At 35.6% G+C, this 25,641-nt stretch overlaps 2 protein-coding genes across 6 annotated transcripts in view; both read right to left on the reverse strand.

Annotated features, from left to right (window-relative positions):
• Positions 1–920: 920 nt before the first annotated feature.
• Positions 921–25,641, reverse strand: part of LOC121969767 (3-hydroxyisobutyryl-CoA hydrolase 1-like) — a 39,158-nt gene continuing 14,437 nt past the window's right edge. For 2 of the 4 annotated variants that reach the window (XM_042520004.1, XM_042520003.1), the window contains exons 6-15: positions 17,240–17,319; positions 17,050–17,133; positions 15,880–15,964; positions 4,474–4,559; positions 4,188–4,309; positions 3,688–3,748; positions 3,441–3,539; positions 1,633–1,734; positions 1,383–1,424; positions 921–1,272 (exon numbers count right to left, since the gene is read on the reverse strand). In XM_042520004.1, the coding sequence (XP_042375938.1) occupies positions 1,135–1,272; positions 1,383–1,424; positions 1,633–1,734; positions 3,441–3,539; positions 3,688–3,748; positions 4,188–4,309; positions 4,474–4,559; positions 15,880–15,964; positions 17,050–17,133; positions 17,240–17,319 (899 nt within the window). In that variant the 3' untranslated portion in view covers positions 921–1,134. Of the gene's footprint in view, positions 1,273–1,382; positions 1,425–1,632; positions 1,735–3,440; positions 3,540–3,687; positions 3,749–4,187; positions 4,310–4,473; positions 4,560–10,735; positions 11,082–11,155; positions 11,237–11,383; positions 11,755–15,879; positions 15,965–17,049; positions 17,134–17,239; positions 17,320–25,641 lie in introns of those variants that run through there. The other 2 variants (XM_042520006.1, XM_042520005.1) reach the window with 2 other exon arrangements.
• LOC121969765 lies at positions 4,566–10,729 on the reverse strand. Of its 2 annotated transcripts, none has more exons than XM_042520001.1 (2): positions 8,967–10,729; positions 4,566–8,895 (listed from the first exon to the last, which is right to left on the reverse strand). In XM_042520001.1, the coding sequence occupies exon 2, from the start codon at positions 8,515–8,517 to the stop codon at positions 6,970–6,972; it is 1,548 nt and encodes a 515-aa protein (XP_042375935.1). In that variant the 5' UTR covers positions 8,518–8,895; positions 8,967–10,729; the 3' UTR covers positions 4,566–6,969. Both variants share the same exon structure in this region, with proteins under 2 accessions (XP_042375935.1, XP_042375936.1).

The following is a 25,641-nucleotide window of genomic DNA, read 5'->3' on the forward strand; positions in this document are numbered from 1 at the left end:
CTCTGCTTGATGAAATCTTTCGTGACTTATCTCCCTTCTAGCAATCTAAAAAGGCTAAACTTAGAAAGGACATATAAAGATGAGAGCTACCATTGGGAAGGGTATATAAGGACAAATGCCCAAACTTAAACAGATAAAGGAACCTCCACTGAAAAAGCAAAGAACAAACAATCTAAAACAAACTTACAATTTTTTTTTTTTTTTTTGGAAATGAGACTAGCCCATCAGAGGACATTGAACCAAATAACAGAACCTGCTGCTAGCACTTCCAACAATTTGCAATAAAGAAAGCAGAGTATTTAGGACAATTGATGATGATATATCTTTCTACTTTTCTAATAAAATACTAATTATACTAATAAAAATCTTATTTATAAAAATTATTTTTTAAAAAAATAATTAATTATAAAAATTAATGACTTAGACAACTTTTAACGTAATTAAATTCTTAACTACATTATTCACCTTAATGGAAAAGAAGTTGATTCTCGAGCTTTTTTATTGAATCAAACGAATGTTAGTTTATCTCTATGTTTCACTGAGTAAAATAGTTGTGTAGGGGAGATACTTTTCAATCTAATAAGGTAGTTATTGATTTATTTCTTCAATCATTACATTTTCTTTGTTTGTATTATGAGGAAAAAAAGATGATTTCAATAGTGATTCGTTTCAAAGATCATAGAGAAAATTATCATTTTCAAAAAATCATAATTTTGATATTAGGGGTTTTAATAAATAGACAACTAAGTATTTTCTTCAAAATTAACATTATATTCATGATTAAAATTTATTGCTTCCATTTTTAAATGCATAATAATGCAATGCAATTTCGCAAACACCTCGAATCACACATTGTAAACATACAAAGAGAGTACTCAACACGTCGCAAAGAAGGATTCGAAAATCTCAAAAACCAGATAGATAGCGAAACCAATGAAATATGTTTTATTCGACTTTATTTAGCCAATCATAATGTTTATGCCTAGAAATCATTCATTACCCAACTTGCTGGGAATTTATTTGTGCCACCAGTAGTCATTCCACATCTATTTTCTCTTCTCCAGTTCTAAACAAATAGATGCATTAGTAAAGTGAGGTCGGGATCGGGATAGGGATCGTATTGAAAATACAATCTCACAATTTCGACCCGTATTTGAACGATAACCCAGGTCTAGCAGGGAGTCTTAGGTCCTCCCAGTTTGCATCATCGACTGCGGAAAAACAGTTATCCACCGCTTTATCATCTACTAAATCCAATCGAGAAGGCTCCCACTGCAACCATTAACAGAAGGCGAGATTAGCTATCACAGTCACTGTGCTTATTTTTAACAAAACTTGCTTCGAGAATACGACTGAAAGAAAGACAGGATAGGGATCTCAACCTTTGGATTTTTATCTTTAACCACCAACAAAGCTCTGCAACCCTGCAATGGAAGTTGAAAGTTTAGAAATATCACATAAAACTCATCCATGACTGGGTGGTAGAAGCTTATGATGATCTTAAAGCCACCGTAAAATAAATGAGGGAGGAAAAACACTAGAAAAAAGGATCATGATGGTATTTGTTTCGACACTTGTATAAAAGTTCACTTTTAGTGCAGAAAATGTGATATGAAATCTAAAATCTTTTACCTCAAAGAAATCTTTACTAGCTTCTTTCCGCAAAATATGGCAACACAGTCGATAATCTTTAATCAAGCATTGGCCAATTCCCTGTGTTCGTCCTTCTCTGATCTGGTCAACACAAGAATAAACACAGTATCAAATCAAATGGAAAGGATGGCATGGCCTGATAGCTAATTCAGCTCTAACTAGAGGTCAATTAGTCAATCAAAGGATCCAGTAATTATTACTGGATAGTGAGCAATGGTAAGTATGAGGATGTAATGACAAGAATTCAATCTGATATTGAAAATTAAAAAACTATATGATCAATGGAGAATAAATACTTTAGTTCCCTTATGTAAGAATAAAGTAGACGTATAAAATTGTATAAACTATAGAGGTATTAAACTAATGAGTCATACTATGAAATTTTGAGAAATATTAATAGAAAAAAAGCTAAGGATACCACATTGACCTAAAATCAATTTGAATTTATGTCTGAAAGGTCGATAATAGAAGATGTACATCTTCTCATACAACTAATTAAAAAGTATCGGGAACATAAACAAGACTTACATATGATATTCATCGACTTAAAAAAAAGTTTATGATAGAATTCCAAGGAATATTATATGGATAATTCTAGAAAAGAGAGATATTAGCATAACGTATATTGAACTAATTAAAGATACGTATGAGAATGTAATGACAAAAGTGAAGATGGATTAATCAAAGTGTTTTCCATAAAGATAAGATTACATCATGGATCAATTATAAGTTCTTATCATTTTACATTAATCATGGACGAACTGAACACATCTAAGATATGGTACGTGCATGTTGTTTGCGGATAATATTATTTTGGTAGATAAGATACATATAGGAGTAAATGCTAAATTCGAATCTTTGCAAAAAATGTTGGAAGTAAAAGGTTTTAGGCATAGTAAAGATAAAATATATGAAATTTAATTTTAATAATAATAGACGTAATGAGACAATTGTTAAAATAAGAAATAACGAGTTGTCCGTAACAGGAACTTTTAAGTATTTAAGATCATTTTTACAAAATGGAGGAATTAAGAGATGTCTTTCATAGAATACAAGTAGGATGGTTGAAATGAAGGAGAGCGCTCGGTGTTTTATGTGATCCTTAAAGTATCTCTAAAACTTAAAGGGAAGTTCTATAAAAATGACAATTAGACCTACTTGATTATATGAAATTGAATATTGAACTATGAGCAAAAGATGAGAGTTGCAAATATAAAAATGTTAAAGGTGGATGTGCAAACATACAATGATGGACGGATAAGAAATGAAAATATTAGAGAAAAAGTTAGAGTTGTACTTATTGAGAAAAACTCTGAAAGACACATTTAAGATGATATAGATATGTACTTAGACGATCAACAAATGGTCCGGTTAGGCAATGTGAAAGTATGAAAATATGCACATTAAACAAGGAAGAGAAATACCAAAAAAACTTGATTAGCAATAAAAAAAATAGGATAAAATTTATTTAAATATAAATGATAATATAATAGGGGATAAAGCTCAATGGTGTAGAAGGATCCATATAGCCGATCTCACCTAACGGGATAAGCCTTGGTTGCTGCTGTATAATGAGCAATCTCAAGTTGTTTTTCACCGAGGCTAGGTAAAGTTAAACTTTCTAAAGAAAGAGGATGTCATCCAACAGAAGGAAAAAAAAAAGTATGTTTCTTTATTGAAAATTGAAAATGTGTTTATAAACAGAAGAATACTTTCTTACTTACAGTCCTCAAATTGACTATATTAATGATCAGAGGCGAAAAAAAGTATAGCGCCATTATTCATACCGCTCTTAGAGTAATTTTCAGACTCATCGGAGATGCTTTTTTCAAGGACTGGATTGCACCCTTAATCCACTCATCAGCTGCATTTACAGCTTCCAGTTCCTTCAACAATTATAATTAACTTTAAAAACAGATATACTAAGAAAATATGCAGTCAATGGCACTTTAAATGTTAGGGAGTACAAAATAATTCTAGAACTAGAATGATATAGCCACCGGCAAGGGTCTGATAATGGTGAATCAAACTTACAAGGGAAGACAAAATTTCTTCGACTGTTTCCTTCGAAAAGCATTTGTCAATCACATCCAAGCTACAGAATCCATTGAAGTGTATCAAAAGGATGAGACAGAAAAAATAAAAGTGGCATGAAAATGGAAAAGGATAAAGAGCATAAAATTGTGTTTAGGTAATCTATTTGAATTGCAAACTTTCTATCATCATTTAGACAGTAATCATCTACATAACAAAGAATTGGTACTCATAACATTGAGAACCACAGAAGGAAGCTAACATCCTGACATAAAGTTCATTTTTTCTCTAACAAGAATCCTTTTGATGGCACATTTGGGTAGTAAAACATTTAGTTTCATCCAGAAACAGAAAACAGACAATGATGGAAAAGAAGGAAATATGGAAGACGAGGTAAATTCTTGGAAGGTTGCAGAAACTTGTATGTTAGAACTGTGAGTATGCATATGAACATATAAAAAAGGAGAAAGATGTAATATATTATATGTACCAGAAATTACCTTTTAAAAGCACTACTTTCTTTCACAGGCACATTATTTGAAAATCGATCAATAACTGAGCAGATAGAAAAATGATCTGAAGTATCCACCTTTGCCAGTGCTTCTTCCAATAATGCCAATTTCTGTTAAGCAACATGAACACTCAGTGATGCACATAACCATTAAGATTTTATACAAGCAGCCAAAACATGAAAGAAACTTGATACAAAAAGAGCAATATCAAATTGAGGTAAATATGTATATCATAACAAATGGAGAACTTAGTCTTTGTCACAGGACAATTAACCATAGAAGGGACAAAGTGAGTAGCCAGGCCACAAGCAAGCATTTCTGGTCCATCCAACCTTGCACCAGTCAACCCAACATATTCTCCTACAAAGGAATTAAAAATAATAATAAATAAAAAACATGAAAAAAGCCATAATATAGTTAGTTGTCTTAAAAGAGTCAAGAATCATGTCCTTTAACAATAACAACATTTCTGAATTGTGCTTCCCATAAATACGAATAATAGAATATTTCATATCCCTAAACAAAAAAGGTAAATTTTGATAATGTATAACTACTCTGCTCTTTCTTTCCTTGTTCTCGCATAAGGAATATTAGAAGGAAAATCAGATTATGTAGGATTTTGATTACCATAAGAAAGAGGTTTCAAGTTTTCAAGGCCTAATTTTGTTCAATTTCAAGACAGGAGTCATTAAAACATGATGTTTTTAAGCAATGGTTAGATAATCTAAAATTTATTTCAAGACAGGAGTCATTAAAACATGATGTTTTTAAGCAATGGTTAGATAATCTAAAATTTTAGAAAAGACTGAAGTTCTCAAAAGCATCAAATTCTTCAACGGAATTAAAGCAATGAAAATGATAAGGAAAAAGATGGCGAGATGAAAATCCTAGGTTGGGAGACTTCAGAAGATGGGATTGGGAACCATAGGTCAGGAATCTTTAGATTGGCCACTGGGTCAGGAATTGAGTTAGGAAAAAGGAGACATCAAGCAGATAATAGTTATGCAATGATGTTAGTTTCTAATTAATCTGAGCAAATTGATTGATAATCCTTCCACATCCATCCAAAAGCCACATACTAACATAGTGGTAGGCTAACATAGGCAGTTATATAAACTTGAATTCACCAATTCACTTTGTTAGGAACCTAAATGTAAATATTATTAGCATCAGGGACCTAGTTGTAATATTTTTGTTCATTACACAGAGGTGGAAGAGACTGCCTAGGTGATTAGCCTAACCTTTCTCCGTAACATGATATCAAGTTGATGTCGATCTCTTCTACCTTCTCCTATTTCATTATATAAATAGCCTCAATAGATTCCCTATCAAGTTGATGTCGATCTCTTCTACCTTCTCCTACAGATGATTGAAATCTTGACCCATGTAGGGCAAAATGGTTGATACGTATCGTTCCAATAAATCATTGAAACTCAATATCACTCAGGACTAAAGTTTAAAATATTGAGCTGTGTCATAGTTTCAGCCTTTGTCTAGAAAGATGTTTTAGTATTGTGCAAACACTCTGATGCATGGTGTTAGTGACAGATAGGAGGTTGACGAAGGAAGAAGATGAAGCAAAAGAAGGAAACATTGTTTGTGTTGGGTGCTAGGTGGTATCGAATTTTGAAATTTTACCAGAAGGATATCTTTTGACTATTTCGCTTAGCATGATACAAAATATAAAACCATACTCGACAGAGACAATGTCTCATTCTTATGTTTTATGTCCTTCCTTCTTCAACTCTAATCAATTACTGGCACCATGCATTGAAACATCGGCATGATATCGTTCCAATCAAATACCGAAACTTCGGCATGGCTCAAGATTTTAAACCTTGCTTGAATGCCCGATTCTTCTTGCTGTTTGTTGGGCATTATAAAGCCTTCGTTGATTTCTTCTGTAGCTTCTTATTTGATCTTCAAATAGTGGGGTTACTTGCTGCTCCGTTCGGGAGGTTGCCATATTCCCTTAATCTTTTCCTGCTCCTCTTTTAATATTTTGTAAGGGTCTTTGAATACCCGTAGCTTTCCAGGTTTTTCTTTAGGTTTAGGTGGACCAAGTGATAGGTTCTGGAGTTTAGAAATTGAGGGTGCGTAGTGAGTAGGAAGGAAAGAGGCGGTAGAAGGAAGAAAGGAATACTAGAGAAAAGTGGAACCAGAAACTTAAAAACTTAATATACAAGTTAAATTTCTTACTGAGGGTGCGTGGTGAGTAGGAAGGAAAGAGGCGGCGGAAGGAAGAAAGGAATACTAGAGAAAAGGGCAACCAGAAACTTAATATTCAAGTTAAATTTCTTACAGAGAAACACCTCAGATAAGGCTCAAGTGGATGCTTGATGCCTTGTAAGAGGAGAGATCACATTCTTATATAGCAAACGCCGAGTGCACATGGGGCCCCATCGGCACGTTTGATATAGCTCAGAAGTAACCTCTAAAGGACTCCCTTATCTAAGGGAATCTTTAAAGCACTCCACTACTGAAAGCACTCTACTACTTTACATAAAGATGATTCCTTTCTAAGGGAATCTTTTAAAGCACTCTACTACTTTACATAAAGCTAATATTATCTGGTCACAAGAAAGTAGCTTTATAGAGATCAGGGTCCATCATGCTTGCTGCTTTTATACTTTAAAATTCCTCATTCGTGAGACGCAATCTTGGAGAAGATGTGCTGACTGTGAAAGTTGATTATCACACTGTTCTACTACAAGATACCAGTCATTCCACCAGTTATCATGTCCCCTACTCCTGTTGCATTCTTGTCGCTTTAGTGAATGGATGAGTTTGAGTTGTTGAACTGCATTAATGGCTCGCATTGCTGTTTGCTGTTCGTGTAATTCTTCTGTGATTTGATGGAATTCATCGAGAGGGATGGGCCGACCATGTCGCTTGTTAATTGTCTGTTGGTATTGTTTAATGAAGTAGAGAGGCTCCATAGGGCTTTGCTTAACGTTTCCTGGGTCTTCAAGTTGGGTTGCGCCTGGAGTTCTTTGATTGCTGGTGCTACCATGGCTAGCTTGTTGAGGTCTTGTTCCGGCCATTCTGTCAAAATTAACACAAATATTAGTCGGGATAGGGAATCTGTTACCTGATTGTTTTTTATGTCAATGTGTTCAAACTGAACTATTGGGCCTGCTCCAGTGATGTAATCAGTAAATGCTAACCACCTGACTCTGGATGGTTTATGATTTAAGGTTTTGCCGAAAAAACTTATTATGGCCTGGCAGTCTGTTCTGATAAGAAGCTCCTGCTTATCAAGAAAGTAAATTTTTAAATCTTCCATTGTATTCATTACCGCATAAATTTCTGCGTCGATGGTAGATTTTGGGAGGTTAAATTTTCCACTAGAATACGCACAGATCTTTTCTGAAGATATGGGATCAAATTTCTGCTTTTTCCATTTGCATATTCCTCCCCATCCGTCCATGCATCCATCTACTTCCAAGATCACATAACATTCTGGAGGGATTTCTAGCTCTAGGGGTTGTTTCACCTTTTCTTTTACTTGGTGTATTAAATCCCAGTCCTGCTGATTTAATCTCTTTTCACCGTTAGGTGATGTTTTAGCATAAAGAGGGCTCAGAAGCTTTCCAAGATTTGGGATATAATTTCGGGCGTAATTTAGTAAACCAAGCCACGATCTCATACCTTTAGTTGTCTTGAGATCATTATTGTTGAAATCAGCAATTTTTGAGATAACATGTGACTGAAGTTTAATCTTGCAATTACCAATAATTGCCCCAAGAAATTCAATTTCCTTTACTGCTATCTTCATCTTTGTTGGGCTTATCCTTCCTACTAAGAAATGAACCATTTCTTTGATCTGTATGTATTCATCCTCGTCCATTTCTAATTCCTCAATGGCTGCATGTACAGACGATAATGTATTTATTGTAGTCAAATTTTTATAAAAGGTTACCGTATTTCCTTCAATTCGAAGTCCTCCTTGCATTGCCCTGATAAAGTTGCAGCCTATAATGAATTGGATGTTATCTCCTAACACCATTGGAAAGCTATATGTATATGGAACATGGAAAGTATTGTCGCCGATAATCATGCGCCCATTCTTTAGCTTCATATTAGCAGTTTGCTGAGAATCGATTCTACTAAAACTTACCACAAAGGTATTCCGTTCTAAGGCTTCCTTAGGAACAGACCTTTGATCTACACAGCAAGTTGTTGCTTCTGTGTCCAGAATCGCTTTTAACTTGAATTTTTGGATTCCTGGAATCTCAATTTCTATGGTTAGATTGTATAACATATTCTTTACTAACCGTGGGCTGGATGTAGCCGCTACTGCTTCTTCCACAAGCATATTTAATTCCTGAAAATCCTTTTGAAAATCCTACTCCATCTGAAGGCTTCAAATTGTCTTTTGTAGTACGCAACTTGCTCCTTTAGTGGTTTTATCTCTTCTTCGCACCATATTATATAGTTTCTTTGTTCCTGTATCAGGTTCATTGGATAAAAAGGAGATGAAGGAGCTGGGCTAACAGGTACCTCTTTATTGAAGTAATATGGTCCACACAGGTTGCATACGGTTAGAAGGCATTCAGTGCAGTGTATTCTTGCTCTTTGAATAGTAGCTCTTTTACAACATGTACATATATGGGATTGTGTAGCAAAGATTCTTTCAGTGTGCTTCCACTGGTGCAGGCAGTTTGACTATTCTTCCGTGAGCTTAACCTGTTGCCTGTAACCATCATCTTCCAGATCAAGCATATATATTGTATTTAACTGTAAGGTCTGAATGGAACGTTGTACCTTGAATATGTCATCTTCTCCTTCTGAGATACTATAGATAGCATCGCTTTGTGCTTCTCCTTCTTGTACAGAAAGTATGTCACAATCCTCTAGTAGATCTAGCTGTTCAAAGATAGCCATTCTTTTGACATTTCTTTTCTCATTCGGGCAGTCCCTAGCAAAATGTCCCTCTTGGCCACATAAGTAACATTTACACTTCTTATTTCGGAGTAAATGCTTTCGTTTTTCAATCCTTACATGTGATCCATGTGGTTTGCCTTTATACGTCCTTGACTGCCTTACTCCAACCTTCCTTGCTCCTGATTTTTGGTAATAACCTGGGATAGGAATTTGGCTGCAGAATGATAAATCTTTCAAGGACCTCTTAAAGGCTGCATCTTTACATTTCTGTTCTAGAAATTTATGAGCGAAAATCACTCGTGGGAAAACTCCAACCGTGAGTCCTGGGTGCTTTGCTTCAAAGGCAGTCTTAATTCTATTGCCAAGATCTCCAGACATTTTCAACCAGAATTTTTCTGAAAATTCTGGTCCAGCATATAACCTTCCTGTTTTTGCTGCAAGACGCATATAGTCATTAATATATTGAATAATGTTTTTCACATTATCACAAGATAACTTCTCCAAATCTCTATATGCAGCGTTTTGGATTTCTGTGGAACCCTGGGTGGGGTCTTCAGCATTGAAAACTCGTCTCATTTGAGATAAAATATTTTGCGTTCCTTCTCGTCCCTCACTAATAGATATGAGGGCATCATATTCAGTGGAGTAAGTCATCCTCCTGAACCCATGTAATTTTCTCAATTTCCCCTAATAAATTTTCAATGAACTCAATCTTCTCCTTTGAATCTGAGAAAGCTTGGGATGCTACAAAATTCTTCGTGATTGATTCCCATCGTGAAAAAGCGTCATCAAATAAATTTATTTGTTCTGGTATCACAAATAAGGCCCCGTTTTGTTGCTGAGCTGATGGTAAAGTCCATAATTCATTATTCATTCCTCCCTTAAATTTCGCCCTTGGAGGTTGTTGCTCATAAATAGGTTGAAAATTTGGAGGCCCAGTTGTAATATTATCTGTTGGAGGGTATCCTGGTGGACCCATTGCCGTATCCACCGGTGGTCGGTATGGGGATACCACGGTACTGGTAGAATAAATTTGCTCAGTGGCGGGTGTCACTTCTTCCACTAGTCTTCTTAGGCAAGGATATTCCATTTCACAGTTGGCTGCAATTAGCTCAATGAATTCTTTGCAATTTGATGGAATTAATTCAAGAAATTCCTCCTTCCCACCACCTTTGCTGGCGAAAGGATTTGTCCATTCTGATTCAAAATAATCATCCCATACTGGCGTCATTTGTGTAGATAGAGATGCTAGATATTGAATGTAAGCGAAATCGGAATCATCATCATCCTCATAGTCGGGAGTAGGTTCCATGGATCGCGGTACAGAGGCCCCTGGGCTTGTATTCGCTGCATGGATCTGCTCACAACTATTTTGGAGTGATTCTACTAAAACCGCCAGTCTTTCTCTGGCATTAAGAGGGCAAAAATGTCTTCTGTTGTGAAATGTATTGGTGATTTTGAAGCTTCATTTGGTTGAATAATATCAGTAGAACCGAAGCTTTTATCACCTCTTTCTGTGTAACTAAGATGGAGAACTTCATATACCTCCGGATAAGCTATTTTCTTTAATATAAGCTGTGCAATTCGTTGTTGTGGAGATATATAAACTGGTAAATTAGTTCTATTAAATAAAAGAACTTGTACTTCACCTCGATAATCGGAGTCAATAACTCCTGCTCCGACTTCTATTCCACTTTTCCAGGCTAGCCCTGATCGTGAGGCTAACTGTCCATAGTAACCATAAGGAACTTCAATTTGTAACCCGGTATGGATAAGATCCCTTCCATAGGGTTCAATAACAGCTGCATGACTTGCTGCTTTATCCAACTCTGCAGATCCTGCTGTCTGCCTTTCTGGGATAACTGCCTGCGAAGATATTTTATGTACTAGAATATGTGGTTCATAAGAAGAGGAGTACCTATCTTCTGTGGTTGTTTCTTGTTCCCGCTTTTCTGGTTTATCTGGTGTATTTGGATTATTCTCTTCTTCATCACCCTATGATGGTGGTGGAAGCTGAAGATTAGAAGGGATTTGTGGGATATCATAATTAACATAATAGTCAAATTTACCACTTGGTTGTCCCAGAGTATCCCATCTCCCCGTTTTGAATTTCTCCTTCCTTTTTCCCTTTGAATTTTCATATTCTTCAGCTGTACCATCAAAGTTAGTAAAAACAACTGGTTTTGATTCAATTAATACTGCCCAGGTTTCAAAAACCTCCTCATCTTTATTATTATATTTTGGTTCCTCAGATGGCTGGGCAGCAGTATAATTACTGAAGCTTAAAAATATCCTACCATCCACCATTGTTTGATTGTTTACTTCAGCTGGTTGCATAGGGATTATTGCCTGAGTAGGGTTAATTACCCAATTTAAACCTTGTAAAGATCTTGTGGAAAAGCTCTAGGTAGGGCTTTGACTCCGTGAGATGTTAGGTAATCTACTACTCCCTGCACTTCATAGGCAAACCCAACATTAGGTGTATTAGACAGTCTGCCTACCATACCTCTTGTGATTAAGAGATTAGCTTCACTGTTTTGCCATGCTTATAGCCCCTTGTAAGAAAAGAAATCTGAACATTTCGGTAGAAATCACCAATCGTCATCATTGTTTCTGGGATAACATAGATCATCTGACTTCCATGCGTGAGATCAACTTCCATGGTTGCTAATATTGCTTGGTCTCCTTGCCATCTATTATCCCTGAATACAATAAGGGCCATCCACTAAAGCGACAAGAATGCAACAGGAGTAGGGGACATGATAACTGGTGGAATGACTGGTATCTTGTAGTAGAACAGTGTGATAATCAACTTTCACAGTCAGCACATCTTCTCCAAGATTGCGTCTCATGAATGAGGAATTTTAAAGTATAAAAACAGCAAGCATGATGGACCCTGATCTCTATAAAGCTACTTTCTCGTGACCAGATAATATTAGCTTTATGTAAAGTAGTAGAGTGCTTTAAAAGATTCCCTTAGAAAGGAATCATCTTTATGTAAAGTAGTAGAGTGCTTTCAGTAGTGGAGTGCTTTAAAGATTCCCTTAGATAAGGGAGTCCTTTAGAGATTACTTCTGAGCTATATCAAACGTGCCGATGGGGCCCCATGTGCAACCAGCGTTTGCTATATAAGAATGTGATCTCTCCTCTTACAAGGCATCAAGCATCCACTTGAGCCTTATCTGAGGTGTTTCTCTGTAAGAAATTTAACTTGAATATTAAGTTTCTGGTTGCCCTTTTCTCTAGTATTCCTTTCTTCCTTCCGCCGCCTCTTTCCTTCCTACTCACCACGCACCCTCTACTAGAGAAAAGGGGAACTCACAGCTTTGGACACACTACCAATGTTACCTACATCGCCCGAGAAATCGTGATCGCCACTTCTCAACTTTGTATGATTGCCTATGTTCAAATGAAGATGCAAATGCCTCTAACACATGAATTTGTGGACCTCGACTAGCACAACAACCTCCTAGCAGTGCCAAAATAATCCAGCAAACAAACCGAACTGCCCATAGACCCTGCTAATGGTTGGCATCAATAGCAAGGTCGAGGACTAGCATTGGATCTTCTACACTTTAATGGTCACGTTGATTTCACAATCCTCTTTCCACAAAATGATCTATATTCTCGTCCATCACAATTAATCAAGTATGTCTTTATTATTTATTCTAGTCTTTAAAAGGATGTTGCTGCTAGTATTCTGAGTCACATTGTGCATTTACTGTTATTGATGTAATCTTCTTTGAATAATCAATTAGAGGTATTTCCTATGTCTTTTAATACATTAGAACACCCTAACACTTTCAAGAGACTCTTCAGCACTCCAATCGTCTACCACTACCCTACCCTTGCTTTAGACCTTCCTATTGCTTTCCAGAAGGTATTAGAAAGTGTTCCACTTCACATCCATTTTTTACAATTTATTGCATATTTCACCATCACCTAAATATTCTGAATTTATATCTTTAATTTTATAACTGATTCCTATAAATGTCTCAGAAACTCTATCAAATCCCAATTCATAGAAACAGAAGGCTAGGATGAACGAGATGGATGCTCTCTATTCAATAATTTTTTTCCTCCAAGGAAGTCTACAGTTCTCACAATACTTAGAAGTTGTTCTTCTCTCACTATGGAAGTTTATAGTAGGATGCAAGCCGTTTAAATGCTCTTCAAATGATAGACAGATTGAAAGCTCGCTTAATGACAAAGGGGCATACTACCTTGGAATATTTTCTAGTGACTAAGATCAATTCAATTTTCTCATCTTGGCTAAGGGGCATACTCAACTTGCCATCAAGAATGACTTACTCTATTCATGGTTCATTTATTCATGGTAATCTTATTAAGGAGGTTTATATAGAAATTATATAGAGAAATATTAGAGGTTTATTACTTTAGGGGAGAATAACCTAGTATGCAAGGTAAAAAAATTATTGTATTTGTTGATGTGATCCTAAAAGGTTTGGTTTGCAAAGTTAAGCTATGCTCTTCTCTAATATAGTATGACCAAGAGTACAATAGATCACTCTATTTCATCTCCTCTCTTAGTCAAAAAGATGTCTCTCATTTTGTATAGGTCGATGACATCATCACAGTTGTTATTGGGATTGCATGATTGAAGGAGTAACCACATCATCATTTTCAAATCAAAGATTTAGATAAACTTAAGTACTTTTTTAGAATAGAGGTTGCTGAAATATTCTTAGTATATTCATTGAAATTCTTAGTATATAATTGATATATTTAAGGAGACTAATACGTTACAGACCTATGGATAATAATATTATATTAGTACACTAATTGATCTCAAAAAGTAAGGGAACTGGTATGAAAACTAAATTAGCTAATAGTTACAAAATTAACTTTTAGAGATCACACGTCATGATAATTGGGAAGAAACATCCCTAAGAATCCCTTAAGCATTCAGAAAAGAACACTTGTTTCACAGTTGAGGACATCTTCAAATTGTGAGGTACACTCATAATCTATCGACATCAAGGTATTGTGTTCTTTTAGAAGGTAGGCTAGTTTTCTAGAAGAGCAAGACATAATATTATAGCCAAGTCAAAAACAGTATAGAGTATAGGGTCATAGCCCTAGCAACATATGTGCTTTATTTAAGTCAATTGATAGACTCATTTAGCAATGCTCACTCATAGAGCTACTGGAGTTCTACTATGATAGCTAAGTTGCATATGTACATAGCCTCTAATCAAATGTTTTATGAGAAAATAGAACATATAAAAATCAATTATCAATTCATCAGAGAGAGAGAAAGTGCAATCTAATGAATTCATTATTTTATTTTTCAGCACTAGTGATCAGCTAGCTAGCAAACTAACTAAATGTTCCAGGATAACTAGAATTGAGTATATTGATAATAAATTAGATTCCCATAATATAATTAAACTAATTTAAAGGATGTTATGCAACTTAATGTACATACGATTAATATCAAACATGTATTTGTCATATTTTTATTGATTAATAATATACAAGATGGAGATAGGGGTCGCAATTTCTGTTGTGCTATGTTAATCATGGCATAAAAAATGTCGTCATTTGGTTAATAAAAAATCTATACAAGATAATTAAAATAATAATAATAATTTGATAAGGTGTGAGATTAACTAAATTTCATAAAGAATTACACTATGTGACATAAAATTATCAATATTTAAAAATAAATTATCTACATAACCAAGTCTATTTGTGTCAACCCATTTGCATATTTAGGTTGTGTTGTATCACCTTTGAATTTTATCTCTCTGAATCGTGTTTCAAGTTTGGTCTTGTCTAATATTGTCAGCTCTAGGTGGTACGAGTCTACATAGATGATTCTTTCCCTATAACACACTTAATCTCTAGTTCTTACTTGAGATTCAAAGCAAAGGCACCAATCAAATGCATCTAACATCTCTCTTGGTTTAATACGTTTCCCTATTTGTGTTTGATAAAAGGGGGTCGAGAACATAAAGTTGGTTGGTTCGATGGGATTCTTCAATATGGCCTCTGAATTATCTAATCCCTAAGGCACAAAACTTAAGGTTATAAGAAAAAATCCTAGTAAAGGATAGCAATAGGGTGAGGTGGGGTGGTGAGGCAGGTTTTGCAATTCACATTATCCCCTCCCTATATAAGAAGTTGGGCCGGATAGCATATGAGTTATAGGATGAATCCTTCTTCCGCATTTCTGCCCACTCTGCTGCTCATGTGGGCCGGATTTAGGTCGAGATGATAAAAGTTCATATAAAATACCTTTGATTATCTATAAAATATATATATTGACCTAAATTCATGCATACAAGTGAGGTGGGCATAGAATTTCCATCTTATATACACCTGGTCCTACATATTGTCAACTAAATTCATTTGGTGACGAGGTGGCCTCAATTGGATTGGGTTAAGGCAGGTTCTGGTCAAGGTGGGCCAAATTGTCAATTTCACACCAGTGAGAGTTTCCCATCAGATTATGTGTACATTGGAGCTTTAAATTACACAATCATATGTTAACCTTTGAGCAAATAGTGTTATTAGGTCCAAAAGCAACTTGAATAAAAGGGGATGCAAAAAATATATGAAACTTGTTCCCATGAATCACAACAAATATAAAATTAGACTAAGTATTCATTTAGACCTTTAGATATTTTTGTTACGGTCAACCTCATATTGAAAGATAAAGGTGATTCAAATACAACTTTATCCAGCAATTGTCCTGCTCAGAAGTTGAATTCAAAGGAGAAGACAACGCCACAGTTGAGAAGAAAAGAGGTGAAGTCAGTTAACATACCAAAAGATCCAGGGAGCCTTGATAAAAAGTATGAAGCGCCTATATCAGGAAACAACCCAAGTGATGTTTCTGGCATGGCAAAAATCTGAAGAAAATGTGTAGATGGAAGCATTAGAAAAATTCAAACCAATCAGTCCATATGCACATATAATAACATGAATAAAAATAAAAATGTATAATGTAGACTCAATTCAGGTATCCTTTGCAGTTTTACATATACAGTTTCACACATCAAAAGAAAAAAAAAAACACTATGATTTTGCTTTATCAGAGACCATGTTGTATACGAATTAGACTTCTCACTGGATGGATAAAATAGAAATCTCCAAAGTCAAACTTGAGTAACAAGTAGACAAAGGAAGCATATATGCACTTTGTTCTTAACTTCTTGGCAATAAAAATGAGTAAGGCTCCAAACATGAGTTTGTAACTGATAACTAAACAGAATGAACTCATCTCCTAATTAATTTGTGAAATGCAACTCAATGCTGATGAAGGAAACTTTAGAAGGATTACAAATTTGCTTTCATTATCAAAATTTAATGCTTCTTAATCATGCTAAAATAAAAATTATCAGTCTACAAAATTTGGCCGTATATGTATATATATAGAACTGGATCATCACTGCAAACTTATTTCTGGCATGAGTTGCAGTCTTTTGAGGATTATCATTTAAGAAAGAAGAAACCAAAAAATTTCGCCACTGCACCTAAATAATGCACACACATTAAATTACAAACAGAAAATTGCCGGATGGTTCCTTAAATCATTCTTGCCAATCAAAAGTTTGGAGGGGATGAACAATGAAGCTGAACTATTGGAACCCTAAGTTCCATGGAGAAAGCATGAGTTGTTTATTGTTTGGTATCAAAAGAAAGTAATATCCATGGCTAAGAAACCTAACAAAACAAACATGCTGGGGCGGTAACCAAAATGAAAACTGATTGGACTGATGTCAAATTGACAATGGCAAGTAGTGTGCTTGAGTGGATATTAATGTTTTAACTTGCATATACATTCTCTTACCTAATGTATTCTTTAAAAAAAGATACTTGGAACCAAAAATTAATTAGATGGGCCAAGCAGCAATAAAGCATGAAATGGATGGCAAACAATAAGCCAACTAATTCTGTTCTGCAGATGGTAGAGCAAAGTTAAAAGTGGTTGTACCGCTTTCTCTGTGGCAACTCTGAATCTCCCATGTATTGAAAGACCAGCTCCGCCACCCATTACTATTCCATCTAGAATGGAAACCTTCATACAAAATCCATGAAGATTTTTTAAGATGAATCTCAAATAGCTCATGAGTAACTATTAAAATCTTTTAGAAAATTGATATGAAAAAGGATACAAAAGTCACCTGAGGTTTTCTGTAGGTTGCAATTAAGTAATTTAAGATGAATTCATTCCAGAAAAAATGAGCACCCAATGTCCAATTACCTGATGCATGAAAGAAGATAACTTAAGTTGGCATTAAATAAATATAAGATAGTACATTTACCTTTAACTCCGCCCGTGATGAACCAGCCATGGCCAGTCCAAGCCCGGATAAAGGAGGGTTGTATTAAGTTGTCGGCCAACGTTAAAATTATGGTAAATATTTAATGAATGGATTCATTAAACTATTGTGTTAATGTTAAATTATTCCTCGAAAGGAACTCGTTGTAGGGTTCGACTGGCGACTGTAACATCTCTGCAAGGGGCCGCTATATCTCCAGAACTCGGGTGTAGTGCTAAATATGCTAGAGTTCGCCTTGTAGGGTCCGACTATAACGTATCGGCAAGGACCGCTACATCTCCGTGAGAACTTGAGTGTAATCTTAAATAGGTAAGAGTTCTCACACTATAGGTTGGATAAGAACAAAAATGATGGGAAAACTAATAATCTAAGATTTGGAACATGGAACATGGAACATAGAAAACTTCACTGGTAAATCAATGGAGGCAATAGATATAATGATTAATAGAAGAATTAGTATTTTGTGTGTACAAAAGACAAAATGGATAGACGAGAAGGCAAAATTGATAGAGAACTCGGGTTAAGTTATGGTACACAAGAAAGAATAAAGTAAAAAATAGAGTGGGTATTGTTGTAGATAGTTTGTTAAAGGATGAAGTTATAAGAGTAGTTAGAAAAGGAGATAGAATTATAACTCTTAAGATAATTATAACTCTTAAGATAATAGTAGTGAAATAAACTATGAACATAATTAGTGTATATGCACCGCAAGTAGGGTTAGATGAAGCTACTGAATCAAGGTTTTGGGATGAGTTAGATGAAATATTACAAAACATTCCGTCAAATAAAATGATTTTAATAGGAAATGATCTAAATGGGCATGTCGGAGTGGAAAATGAGGAATATAAGAGGGTACATGGGGTTATGAGTTTGCAACGAGAAATGAGAAAAGGAAAATTATATTAGATTTTGTGATGGCATATGACCTTATATTAGCTAATACATTTTTTTTTTAAAAAAAAAATAATACTTAGTCACATTCAAAAGTGGGAATAATAAATCACAAATTGACTTTCTTATGATTAGAAAGAAGGATAGAAAGATTTGTAGAGATTGCAAGATCATCCCTAGAAAAAGTTTAACTACCCAACATAGGTTAGTAGTGTTGGATATACCCCTCAAACATAGTATTAATAGAAAGAAAATATATACAACTCATGAAATTAAGTGGTAGAAGTTAAAAGATGGGAAGCAAAATATATTGAAGGAAAAGGTAGGAGCACAAGCATTAAGTGAAATATACGGTGATGCTAATACGACATGGGATAAGATGATATCAAAGTTGAAAATAGTAGCTAAGTTTGCAGATGATATTATTTTGGTAGATGAAACACGTGAAGGAATAAATGCTAAACTAGAATTTTGGCGGAAAACACTAGAAGGAAAAGGTTTTAGGCTTAGTAGAATAAAAACAAAATATATGAAATTTAAATTTAGTAATATTAGGCATAATGAGATAATTGTTAAGATAGGAGATGACGAGTTATCCAGAACTGAGAACTTTAGACATTTAGGATCATTTTTGCAGAATGATGGAGGGATTGAGAGAGATGTCTTACATAGAATACAAGCAGGAGAGTTGAAATGAAGGAGAGCATCGGGTGTTTTATGTAACTGCAAAGTACCTCTAAAACATAAAGGAAAATTCTATAAAACCGCAGTTAAATCTGCTATGTTATATGGAGTTAAATGTTGGGTTATGGCTCGAGGACATGAGCAAAAGATACGAGTCGCAGAGATGAGGATGTTGAGGTAGATGTGTGGATATACAAGAATGGACAGAATAAGAAATGAGAGTATTAGAGAGAAAATCGGAATTGCATCTATTGAGAGAAAACTCTGAGAGACGTTTAAGATAGTACGGGCATGTACTTAGATGACCAATAAATACTTCAGTTAGGCAATGTGAAATTATGACAAACACATATATCAAACGAGGAAGCGGAAGACCAAAAAATACTTGGTTAGCAACAATAAAACAAGATAAAATTTATTTAATTATAGATAATGATATAGTAGAAGATAGAGCTCAATAGCATAAAGGATCTATATAGCCGACAAAGGTTTAAAATCTCGACCCGTGCCAAGATTTCAGTCCTAGACCGGAACGATACGGTTTCGGTATTTTTTTTATTTATATATAGTAATTATTAGATAAATATGATTATGATGCATAATTTAAAAATTATCAGAATATAAATATGATTATTATAATTTTTAAAATTTTTTAGAAATTTTTAGAATTTTTAAATGAAATTTAAAACAATACAAAATAATAAAAAAAATATTAGAATATAAATCTTATTATTTTGTATTGTTTTAAACTTCATTTTAAAAATTTATTAAAAAAATAAATAAAATTTAAAACGGTAAAAAATAAATTTTTAGAATATTAATTAATAAAAAGAATTAATATTTTTTAAAATATATATTTTTATATATTTTGTTGGGATAATTTAATTAGGATTCATAAAAATCTCTTCGAAATATCACACGTAAATTGAGAATTGTTTAAATTAATTAAATTAAAATTTTTAATTTTGGTAACAGTAGTAGGGCATCACTCGAGGTGTCCCACGACGCCTTCGAAGCCACGGAGGTGTCCCACGACGCCTTTGGCGACACGACGCAGTGTGTCCAGAACACCTCCGATCGTTTGCGAAGAGGGGATGCGCGCTAGATTCCATCGGACGCGCATGACGCAGTCGATGACGCGGCAAATTATCGCGGTACCTATGCCAATTTCGTTCTCGTGATGAAACAGTAAAATCTGTTCGTGTCGGGCTGCACGAAACAAGATTTTAAACGTTGTAGTAGACCCCACTTAGTGGGATAAGACTTGGTTATTATTGTTGTATATAAATAAAATGGTAGAAATGTAAAAAGTCTAAAGGCTCAACTCCATGTCGCATAGATTAATAATGATTTGTAGATTTTTTTTCCCAAAGTCGGTGAGTGATTAAAGACGACAAAGAAGTAACAATAGCAAGGGATAACTCTTAGTGTAGTATGTTTAAATATCATATCTCAAATAGATCCTACGCCAAAGACTATATAAATCATATGAGAATAGGAATAAATCTGATGTAATTCATGAAAATAATAGAAATAAATAATTGAAATAAATTTGGCATGATTCATAAAAATAATGGACGACAATAAAATTCCATTTCAAATCCATCATCACCTTTTCCTTTCCTGCACAATCCCACCAGTTAGTCAAACATTAAACACAGTCCAATAAAGAGTGTCCTAAAGAGTGATTTCCACCTCATATGTGTTGATTTGGCAAAAAATACAACTCCCAAAGAGATGATCAGAAACCCTTCTTCCAGGATGGCTGTGAATAGGTGACACAAACTCCAGGCACCAATTTAACAGCAAAACTAAAATTATGAAATAAAAATCACTTCTATAATAAAAGATTGCTTTTATATGGCAGTGGATCACAAATTTTAAATACTAAAAGTCACTAGGTAAATTTGTAAAAATAAAATATCAAAAATTTACTAATGATTCATCACGTTAAAGATGGTCATTGGAGTCATGCATCTCACTGTTTAAGCAGTTATCACGAGTTTATTTCCAGTGAAAGAAGAAAAAATGATGTCACGAAAAGGAGGAAGAGGATTCTTACCTCAGCTCCTAGGTTCCCACTTGCTTCGCTTTCAACGACCATGACGACGAGGTGCCTTGCCACTAACTCATCCCATCCAGGTGGAAAACACAAACATAAAACTAAGGTTCAAAATCTCAAGCTATGGCGGAGTTTCATTCTTTGACAACTTTCAGTATCGTGCGAGCTAACATTTCGATATATGGTGTCAATGATGGCTTGGAGGTTGAAGGAGGAAGGAGATCAGCTAGAGGAAGGAGACATTGTTTGTGGCAATGTTATTGAATATCGAAGGAGATGAAGTAAAGAAAGGACACATTGACTATGCCGAGTGGTGCCGAATTTCAATAATTTATTGAAATAATACGTTTTGATTATTTCACTTGGTATGGTACGAGATTTCAAACCATGCATAAAACTCCCCGATAATCCCATCCTCCCTTCTGCTAGAGTTATTATAGAGGGAATCGTGGAGGTAAATCAAGACTCTAAGATCCATGACGTGAGGCTATCTCCACGAGGCTTTCAAGAGAGTAAGACATAAGAACATGGATTGAGATCTCATGTTGAGTCGATCGTGTTGTAATAAAGAGAGTTTTAAGATTCATACATTCCAATCGGATTACATATGTTTATATAGCTATATAACCATACAACCCTAAGAATCAACTTATTAACAAAAGATAAAAAAGACCTATCTACCCTTGCTTCTCACAACACTCCCCCTCAAGTTGAACATATATATCAAACATGTTCAACTTGCTAAGAGAAGAGTTGAACACAGCTTGGGGTATAGCTTTTGTAAACATATCAACAAGTTGGTCCTCAGACTTAACATAAGGCAGACATAGCTCTCCAGAATCAAGTCTCTCCCGAATAAAGTGACGATCAATCTCAATGTGTTTAGCCCGGTCATGTTGTACCAGATTATTTGCAATATTGATTGCTGCCTTGTTGTCACAATACAGCCTGAGAGGTAATTCAGCCTTTAATCCCATGTCTGTCAACAGAAAACTCAACCACAACATCTCTGCAAGACCATGTGCCATGGCTCGATATTCTGCTTCAGCACTGGGCCGTGCACAAACATTTTGTTTCTTACTCCTCCACGTTACCAAGTTTCCTCCCAAAAAAAGTGCAATAGCCAGAAGTGGATCTTCTATCATCTCGAGAACCAGCCCAGTCTGCATCAGAATAGCATTCCACCTTCAGATCACCACCTCCTTTAAACAGCAAGCATATTCCAGGACATGATTTCAAGTACCTTAAAATCCTGTCAACGGCCTTCATGTGGATAGTTTTAGGAGCATGCATGTACTGGCTTACTACACTAATAGCATAGGTGATGTCAGGCCTAGTTATAGATAAATAGAGTAATTTTCCAACCAACCTTTGATATGTTCCCTTTTCCAGATTTGTAAGATCCTCCACACTAGAACTAGTAAGATCATGATTTACTTCTATAGGAGTAGACACTGGCCGAGAACCCAGCTTCCCTGTCTCCATGAGTAAATCCAACACATATTTTCTCTGACATACATAGATTCCTTTTTTTTTGATTGAGCGACTTCAATGCCCAGGAAGTACCTCAATGATCCAAGATCTTTAATTTCAAATTCTGATGTTAACTTGGACTTAAGAGCCTGGATTTCTACCTCATCATCACCTGTAACTATCATATCATCAACATAAACCAAAAGAATGGTAATTCTGTCTTCTTTCTTTTTTATAAAGAGTGTATGATCAACATTCCCTTGTTTAAAGCCAAACAATATCATGACTTTGCAAAACCTATCAAACCATGCTGGGAGATTGTTTAAGCCCATACAAGCTTTTCTTAGCTTGCAAACCTTTCCTTTTGTTTCAATTCCAGGAGGTGGTAACATGTATACTTCTTCATAAAGGTCACCATTTAAGAAGACATTTTTAACATCTAACTGAAACAGAGGTCAATCATATTGAGCAGCAAGAGAAAGAATTACCCTGACCGAGTTCAGCTTTGCAACTGGTGCGAAAGTTTCCAAGTAATCCACCCCATATGTTTGGGTGAATCCCTTTGCAACAAGTCTGGCTTTATATCTGATCACTTCACCCTCTGAGTTATACTTGATAGCATAGACCCATTTAGAACCAACCAAGTTCTTCCCCTTTGCGGGATCAACTAATTCCCAAGTATCATTTCTGTTGAGAGCCTCCATTTCTTCATTCATTGCTTCCTGCCACCTTGAATCCCTTACAGCTTCATAATAGGAAGAAGGTATAGCATGATTTGATAACTGTGAAACAAATACATGATATGAAGGAGACAAACGAAAATATGAAACGTGGTTGGAGATAGGATGTTGAGTACATGACCTAACACCCTTCCTAACAGCAACCGGAAGGTTCAGCTCATTCATATTTCGAGGTGCGGTTGGCTCAATTGATGAGGATAACTGCTTCACAGGATCAGGAGTCGGAGCATCCGATTCAACTAGCCGATCAATAGTAGGTCCTTGCTTGTGTCTTCGTCGTTTATAAGTCATAATATCTGGCTCACACCCAGTGATGGAGCATCTTTTCCATTTTCCATGACATCCAGTGAAATAGGAGAAGGAACCACATGAGGAACTACTTGAGGTACAAAGGAAGAGGTAATATTCTCCCCCTGAGGACGAGACTGAGGAGAATAATAGGACTCGGACTCAAAAAAGGTAACATCCTTCAAGATATATCTTGTCCTAGTAATAGGATCAAAGCACTTGTAGCCTTTCTGGCAAGTGGAATACCCTATAAAAACTCCTCGTATAGAACGAGGATCAAGTTTAGAGGACTTGGGACCAAGAACATGAATAAAACAAAGAGAACCAAAAACCTGAGGTGTAAGGGAGAACAACTCTATACCAGGATGAAGAATAGTGAGAGGACACCGGTTCCCAAGACCTTTAGATGACAATCGATTGATGAGATAAGCAGTTGCAAGGACAGCATCAGCCCAGAAATATTTGGGTAAGTGATGTTGAAATAATAGGGCACTGGCTGTTTCAAGAATATGACGATTCTTTCTCTCGGCCACTCCATTTTGTTGTGGTGTGTAGGGACAGGATGACTCATGAAGAATTCCTGAATCCTCAAGAAAAGTATTTAGAGACTGTGCAAAGTACTCACGGGCATTGTCAGAATGAAGAATCTTCACCTTTGAGCTAAATTGGGTTTCAACCATTCTACAAAAATTTTGAATGAGATGAGGTACTTCTCCCTGGTTTTCATCAAATAGAGCCATGTATAGTGGGTGTAGTCATCAATAAAAGAAAGAAAATATCGATAGCCATCCAAAGAAGTCACAGGAGAGGGCCCCCACACATCCGAATGAACAAGATCAAATGGAGACAAACTCTTCTTTATAGACTTAGAAAAATGGGTTCTACAATGTTTGGATAACTGACAGATTTCACATTGAAATGACTGAAGAGAAACAGAAAAGAAGAGACTAGGAAATAAAATTTTCAAAGACTGAAAAGACAAATGTCCCAACCGAGAATGCCATAAAAGAATTTCTTGATGCTTATTTTCCAAACACTTGGCTGCAGATTTCAGAGCAGATGTTGTTTCAAGCTGATAATAATAAAGACCCCCTACTTCACAGCCAGTCCCAATCGTTAGCTTGGTCTCGAGATCCTGGAAGACACAATGATCAGGGAAAAAGGTTACGGAGTAGTGTAGTTGTTTAGTAATGCTACTAACAGAAAGTAAATTAATAGAAACGGAAGGAACGTGAAGTGCAGAGGATAGGAAAAAATGATCTGTAAGTTTTATGGAACCTTTGCCAAGAATCTTTGGTTCCATCTGCAATGATCACTTTCTCCTGCCCAGAGGATAAAGAGTAAGAAATAAAGGAGTTAGCAGCATTTGTCATGTGATCTGTAGCTCCTGAATCAATGACCTAGGGGCTGTAAAAGCTGGGACCAGTAACACTTAATCCCAAGCCACGAATACCTGTGTGCGCTTGAACTGGAGTAGAGACAGAAGATGAAGCCTGAAGCCGAGAGAGAAGATGTTGGAGGTTAACAATATCAGTAGAAGACAATCCAGTGGTAGAAGGCACAGAGGAACCAATAGTCTCTTCATTTTCTAACTTTTGGATAGCAATATTACCACTATTAGGAGCCTTCTTAGCATTATGTTTAAATTTTTCAGGTTTCTTTTCTGGATATTTTTCCCAACAGAAATCTGAATCATGATTAGTCCTCTTGCAGTGCCGACAAAATCTGTCCCCTCGTCCTTTAGTTCCCCCAGGTCGGAACTTGTTTGCAGAACCAATAAAGACAGAGGTCTCCCCAATCGGAGGGCTTACAGTGGAAATCCCCTTGTTGTTCATTGTCCTTCTTCTACCCTCTTCACTTAGAATTTTGTAGTAAACTTGTTCTAGAGAGGGAGTAGGATCAAGACCAAGGATTTGCCCTTTTAAATTTTCAAACTCTGCATTAAGTCCATCCAAAAATTTAATAATTCTGTCTTTTTCCAGAAGCTTTAAATATCTCTGATGATCATCAGTGGAACTCCAATTTTCCATCCGGTAGTAGTCAAACTCATCCCACAGTCCCTTCAGAGTAGCAAAATAATTGGTGACTGACATAGAACCTTGTTC

The sequence above is a fragment of the Zingiber officinale genome, chromosome 4A (assembly GCF_018446385.1).
Source record: "Zingiber officinale cultivar Zhangliang chromosome 4A, Zo_v1.1, whole genome shotgun sequence".
Lineage (NCBI taxonomy): Eukaryota > Viridiplantae > Streptophyta > Magnoliopsida > Zingiberales > Zingiberaceae > Zingiber > Zingiber officinale.